We start from the raw sequence: 6,735 nt of genomic DNA on the forward strand, positions 1-6,735 counted from the left end.
ACAAAGAAAAAGATCCTGTAATCAGAGATAAAACTGTTCCACGTCACTACTCAGACAGCTTCAGTGCCAATCAGAGGGCAGCAGGAATGCAGCCRGGGGAAGGTTTTCAACTGGAACTGTGCCGCAAATTTTCCATCTGCCCCCAATAAAAATATATTCACATTAACATTATTATTTCAGCGGGATGTATAGATATAGGTTTTTCTCCTGAGGCAGTTGTAAATGTGATTATATCATATTGCTAGGATGCCATCTTGTGGTAATAACTGTACTTAGTTTAGCCAAACTAAATGATTGATTTTTTCTGATTTTTAGTGTTTTTTTAATCACATAAAATATTAATTTCTACAGTTAACCTATCATAGCATCACTGTGCTTGTTTACCCACTTAAGCTTAAAGCTTCCTTCAACATCTTCTCGTTTTAATGAATCCACAAACATGTTATTTGCACATAATTAGTAACAGAAACTGCCCTTCTGGCTAAAATGTTACACACACACAAGGCTTATGTTAATATTATTACTTCATTTCCACTAATGGCACTCACAAAGCCATTCTATTAAACATAAAGACCATCAGCAATAGGGGTGGATTTTTTTTTAAATGTGACATTCTGCTCATATAAATGATACAAGAGGAGAAAGAAAAAAAAAAMCTAGCCCCGAGGCTAAAATTTCTGCAGCAAGCAGGTTTGATTTTCTCACAGAGTGAAGTTTCCACAGAGCCGAATCCCTACTGTCCTGTTTGTTTAGGTGTGCGCTGATTAGAAGTTCTCATGCTGGGTACAGGGTATCTCTGCGAGCCAAGGGTTTCAAACGTGACAGGTCTTTTACGGTGACTGGAGCCTGGAAGCTSTCCCTCCTCCCTCCTTCCTCTGCGTTTAATGGCGTTGTTATCGGAGCTCGCACTTTGCCATGCAGCCTCAATTAACACAGGTCATAACGCGAAGCATAAATGTTCTTCTGGGCGCTGTCAGTCCACCCAGAYGGACCGGCCTTTTGATAAACACTCTTTTACTCTTGCCGTCCATTAGCCGAGGGACAATTTAGAGGAAGCAGACCGTCGGAATAATGATCTTTCAAAGGGCATTTTTGGAATAAACATACAACATCTGTTTTTCATGGCTTCTTCATTTACAGAAATAACATAAAGCTTCAGGATGGCTTTAATGTGCAGGTCTTTAATGAGCTGGTGTTGGGTGAGCACGTTCATGGGTGCTCGTGTGGATTAGCGTTTATGGGCCATGCCAGCGGTAATGACGGTTCCTCTCCCAGACTGTCTGTGACATTTTTTCTTGTTTCTTTTATAGGACTTGCTGAGGCCCTCGCCCAAGGCCTGTATCAGTCACCACAGACGCACCCCGCTGACAAGCACNAATGGGACCCAAAAAAACCATCAGCGCTCGTGGAGGGGCTGAAGTGGCACATTTTAAGTGCAACAAGCCCCCCACCCCCCAACCCAAACCCCCATCCCCTCTTAAAAAAAGTCCCAGGATTTGGCACTAGAMAGAGAAGATGCAGAACCTAACAGTGAAAACGGTGGAAGGGATAAATCTGACATGCGGCATGTCTGGAAATCACATCATCTTCACCCTGGTGCCCATCGTGTACAGCTGCAACTTTATCCTCGGCATCATCGGAAACAGCATGGTAGTGGCTGTTATCTACKGCTACATGAAGCTCAAAACGGTGGCCAACATTTTTGTTCTGAACCTCGCCGTGTCTGACCTCACTTTCGTCATCACTCTCCCAATGTGGGCGACGTCCACAGCCATGGAGTACCATTGGCCCTTCGGGGGATTCTTGTGTAAGACCAGCGCAGGTCTGGTCATTTTCAACCTCTACACCAGCATCTTTTTTCTCACAGCTCTCAGCATGGACCGTTACCTGGCCATTGTGCACCCGATGCAGTCACGGCGCTTTCGCACTGTGGTGTACGCTCGCATCACTTGTGTACTGATCTGGCTGTTTTCTTTAGTGCTCAGCATCCCCACAGCCCTGACCAGGGACGTCCACAACATTAAAAACTCCGAGACCACCGTGTGTGGGATCCTGCATCCATCAAAAGAAAATGAGGAGAAGCTGAAAAACCTCCTTCTGGCCATCAGCCTTATGAAAAGCCTGCTGGGCTTCCTTGTGCCGTTCATCATCATCATCACTTGCTATTGCCTCATTGGGCGGGCGCTCCTGCGGGCRAAACGCATCCAAAAGACATCCCGCTCCCGGGACGACGAGGTGCTGCGCATGCTAGCTGCAGCAGTCCTCGCCTTTTTCTTGTGCTGGGTGCCCCACCAGGTGTTCCACTTCATGCAGCTGCTCACTCAGCTCATGCCCGGGGAGAACTGTGCCATCCTGGAAATCATCGACACCGCCATGCCCTTCACCATTTGCATCTCCTTCTTCAACAGCTGCGTCAACCCCATCTTGTACAGTTTTGTGGGGCACAGCTATCGCAAAAACTTGATGCGTCTTTTGTGTTGCTCCTCGGGYAGAGGCAGGAGGGCTCACCCGAGCATCAGCTCCAAAATGAGTGCCCTCTCTTTCCGTGCCACTGAAGCGTTGAGCCTTACAGTCAAAAGTAATGCTTCCTGTGAGGTTAAGTGACCAAAACTGAAACCAGGATGGAAACAGGCCGGGTACAGTTTCTCCTTTTGGTTTTTGGGTTCGGAGGCTTGAGATAGTGACTTTCCGTGTATTTAAAACCCTCAACAAGCACTGAAACATTTATAAAAATATGGTATTCATGGGCTTCTGTGAGACCAATGGATGATCACTATTACATGTTTCATAACATGCTGATAAATCTTGGGCAATGCTAAGTATGTCCATGTCACTGCATCAAAAAAAGCAAATCTGTCTTCTACAAAAGACCATGCTTGAATGAATATCAGTTATCCAGTTATATATGCTGTAATAGATGTTCTGGAACGTTTTCTCAGTACTGTGAGGTAATGTATTGTGCAGTTTTGTGAGCTCAGCAGGTCCTTCACAGGTTTGAACAGTGATCAAGTGCAGAAATTCACTTCAGCGTGTTCTACCTGCAGCTGCATTAAAGGAAAAAATGAAAACATGAAACAGAATGTTGTGTACATTTACATATGTAAAATATTGGACTGAAATAACTAGTGCCCATTATGTTATGTGGTATTATCAAGTCTTTGTGAAAATGTATATATGTCTGGGAGTAAMAATTAGAGAGGCACACAAACTCTCCGGTTGTTATTTGTATATGTCTATGTGGTATTTAAAAGTGTTGATGGTTTATTTTTGTTTTTTGCTTTTATACTCTTGTAAGTGTACATTTTGTGAGTATATGAAAATATAAATAAATCTTAAAAATATCAGATCATGTGTTGACTTTTTAATGACCTCAAAATGAACGAATTATCCTTATTGGTCATTACCAAAATGTCCAAAAGACTTAATATTTCTTGAAGAAATGCATATCACCCYCTRCCTTTCATGGGACAGTWTTAAACAAAAATCATCTTATCTTGAAAAATGACAGATTTTAATTCTTGTGGTTAAAGACGAACATTGGTAGCATTATAACTAAGACGATTAGTTGACTGCACCATCTTTGCCATATTGGCTGATCTAGCTGTCTACCTCTGAAATAACTCGTTATATCTGTTTATCATGTTTCAGACAGATCTGATTCTTCAAAGCAAAATTCAACAAATGTCCCCTTCAAAAGTTATAATGCAAATGTTTATATTTGGAAATTGTGATTCATATTGTTCATGTATAACCCTGTGCTACACAATAGAATGGGTTTTTTTCAAGCACACTTGAAAATAACTCATTTAACCGTTTCTTCTTGAATTTATTTATTTATTTACCATTATTTTCCAAAATAAATAGAACATATATAGAAATATGTTATATTATATTATATTATATTATATTATATTATATTATATTATATTATATTTAAATAGAACCTTATATGGCAGTTTTGAATCCAGTCTAATTTGTTCAAATGCTTCAGATGTTTTCAGGCAACCAGTTTTAGTGAAACTTCTATCACCGGAGGCGTGCAGAGAAGAAGTTACCAAACCYTTCAGTCACCATCAAATGGCTACAAATTAAAGTAACTTACTCTGCCTGACATTTGGCTGTCAGCTTCAGATTCCTTCACTCCTCTATCCATGATTTACCTCAGAAATATTTAAATGAACACAATAAGTCTGGCTATAGATGCTAATTAAAAAGAAGATTATTAAAATACCCAATTACTGTAACAGAGAGATCGTCCATTTGAACATCAGGGTATTGAGTTTCAATAAAATTCATCCTCCGGCTCATGAAATATTTTGCCAACAGTTGTAAATACTTATAAAATCATTTAATGATCTGAGTATTTGTTTGAGATTAGTCTCCCCTSCTATCAAACCTAATTTTATTATGATATTTAGAGAACTGACTGGGTTATAGCTACATTGGTCTGATTTAAAGTCACTTGGTGGCCATGTTGAACTGGGCTGACCACAAATGCTAACTGGTTGTACAAGTACATGTGATGATTATTTTCTGGGAGTTTTATGAAAATTTGCTCAGCGGTTCATGAAATATTCTCCAAACACAACTGACAAATGAAAACATGCACAAATACATGTTTTTTTAAACTCTTCAAGTCAAAGAGAATGTCGCTATTTAGAGTAACCTTGGCTGAAGTTTCCACAAATATCTATCAATCATTACCTATTTATTGTGAGGGCTCTTGTTCCTCCACGTGGCACCAAAAAACACACTAACAAGGTTCACAGAAGAGGATTGGTAGATCAAAGACAAGCTGGTGTTTATAAGTACAGTTCACAGACAAGACCAGCTTTACTGCCAACATGAAGCTTCTATTGATTTTCGGACTGGTGGCTGCAGCGCTCGCTGACATCACTCGCTTTGAGGGGTACAGTTTTCACTTCATTTTATAAAAAATGTTTGATTTTGTTGTAAGTTATGCATAAAATGGAGACTATCAAAAAGGCAGAAGCTGTTGGGTTAATTACGGCTTTGAACTTTGTTACCACTGAGACATAAAATTATATTTWATCTTCCCAAATTTTGTAAAAGTCGTGTATGTTTAGATTTATGTTAAATACTGTGTGCTCCCAAGAACTGTTAAGCCTTGAGTCATACCCCATTTTTATTATCTTACCATAATACATTTCTCTTTGATCATCATTCCAGTTCTATTGGTATATTAATTATTTTTACATGTGTTTGCTTCATTGAGCCACTTTTTATGGACCTATCAGTCAGTCAAGAATTAGAAAAAAAACATGGAAACTCAAGGAATGAGCTGTTGTTTTATCTGCACATATAAGAAAGAAAATAATTAACAAAAATACACTTTTAATTGGGTCTTTCAGCAATGACATCATGTTTTGTATGTCAGTCATATCTGTGGAAAATGACAATCTTGAAAAGTTTTTTGGGGTAGAAAATGCGCAGTWAATTTTGTTTTAAATTGTGCCTTTTATATTTTTTTAAGTACAAAAAATAATCAGTTTTAATGCAAAGTTCTTTCAAAAGTTCAAAAATTAAGATGCTTTTAAAGCAGTCAAAATTTGATGTTTTTCTTTATTATTAGCATCTCTTCTCTTTTTTTCTTCTTTTTTCTCTCTACAGAGACAAAGTCTTCAGACTGAAGCCCAGGCTGAATGAACATGTGATCTTCATTAAGGAGCTGGCTAACAGCATTGAAGTACTTATCTACTTTCATACTCTCCAAACAGTTCTGTCTTCTATGGTTTAGCAAGTTTTCTAATAGTGGAAGGGGTGACCTACAGGCATTCAAATATTTTTTTTTTCTGTTTTTATTCTTTAAATCAAACCTTTTAGATGCAATATAATATCTAATCCATTATTATGATGGAAGACCATATCTAGGTTTAAATCTTTGAACAACCATTGGACTATGGTGCCACCTGCAGGTCGACATGTGGAGCCCCGAGAGCTCTGAGCAGGTGACCATCAACAWCGATGTGGACATCCACATACCGGCCAAGTACCTCGACATGGTCTACACCATGTTGGGGCAGAGCGGCGTGGAGTATGAGTAAGTCCAGAATGAGCAAAATAAAAGCAATACTACTTTTTTTATATTAAACTATTTTTACATGCGTTACTGCCATAACTATTTATTTTTAGGACTCTGATTGAGGATGTTCAGGTTGTTATCGAAGGCCAGGCTGAGAGCAGAGGGTCTCCCAGAGCCCACAGTTACACCAAGTACAACACCTGGAGTGACGTAAGAGTGAAAAAACAACCAAATTGTAGTCCTGAGATCCTTTTTGTGAGGTATAATGTTATCACATTGATCTCATTTTTCTTTCTTTTGTCCTTTCTTTAAGATCCAAGACTGGATGAACGCCATGTCCTCCTCCAACCCTAGTCTGATCAGCAAGCAAGTGATTGGAAACACATTTGAGGGCCGCCCCATGACTCTCCTGAAGGTAATTCAAGGTTTGTTTCAAATACGTATCAGTTCTGCCTCTTTAGAAACTCTAGTTTATTTTACAATCTGTTCAAAAACCACAGCTTGGAAAGACATCGAGCTCTGCTAAACCTGCCATCTTCATGGACTGTGGTATCCACGCCAGAGAGTGGATCTCTCCTGCTTTCTGCCAGTGGTTCGTCAAAGAGGTAACAATTAGGGCTGTGTATTGGCAAGAATTTGGCGATACGATACATATCATGACAGAGGGGTCACGATACGACATATCCCGATAT

At 39.5% G+C, this 6,735-nt stretch overlaps 2 protein-coding genes across 2 annotated transcripts in view; both read left to right on the forward strand.

Annotated features, from left to right (window-relative positions):
• Nucleotides 1-1,453: 1,453 nt before the first annotated feature.
• On the forward strand, nucleotides 1,454-3,346 carry agtr1b (angiotensin II receptor, type 1b). Its single transcript, XM_014002153.1, has one exon. The coding sequence runs from the start codon at nucleotides 1,516-1,518 to the stop codon at nucleotides 2,602-2,604; it is 1,089 nt and encodes a 362-aa protein (XP_013857607.1). The 5' UTR covers nucleotides 1,454-1,515; the 3' UTR covers nucleotides 2,605-3,346.
• Nucleotides 3,347-4,743: 1,397 nt separating this feature from the next.
• cpb1 (carboxypeptidase B1 (tissue)) overlaps nucleotides 4,744-6,735 on the forward strand; it is a gene marked incomplete in the record, with an annotated part of 8,009 nt that continues 6,017 nt past the window's right edge. The window contains 6 exon segments of the mRNA XM_014002152.1: nucleotides 4,744-4,909; nucleotides 5,632-5,707; nucleotides 5,937-6,061; nucleotides 6,154-6,253; nucleotides 6,357-6,458; nucleotides 6,544-6,648. Coding sequence (XP_013857606.1) covers nucleotides 4,845-4,909; nucleotides 5,632-5,707; nucleotides 5,937-6,061; nucleotides 6,154-6,253; nucleotides 6,357-6,458; nucleotides 6,544-6,648 — 573 coding nt within the window.

The sequence above is a fragment of the Austrofundulus limnaeus genome, unplaced genomic scaffold (genome assembly GCF_001266775.1).
Source record: "Austrofundulus limnaeus strain Quisiro unplaced genomic scaffold, Austrofundulus_limnaeus-1.0 Scaffold12, whole genome shotgun sequence".
Taxonomy (NCBI): Eukaryota; Metazoa; Chordata; class Actinopteri; order Cyprinodontiformes; family Rivulidae; genus Austrofundulus; species Austrofundulus limnaeus.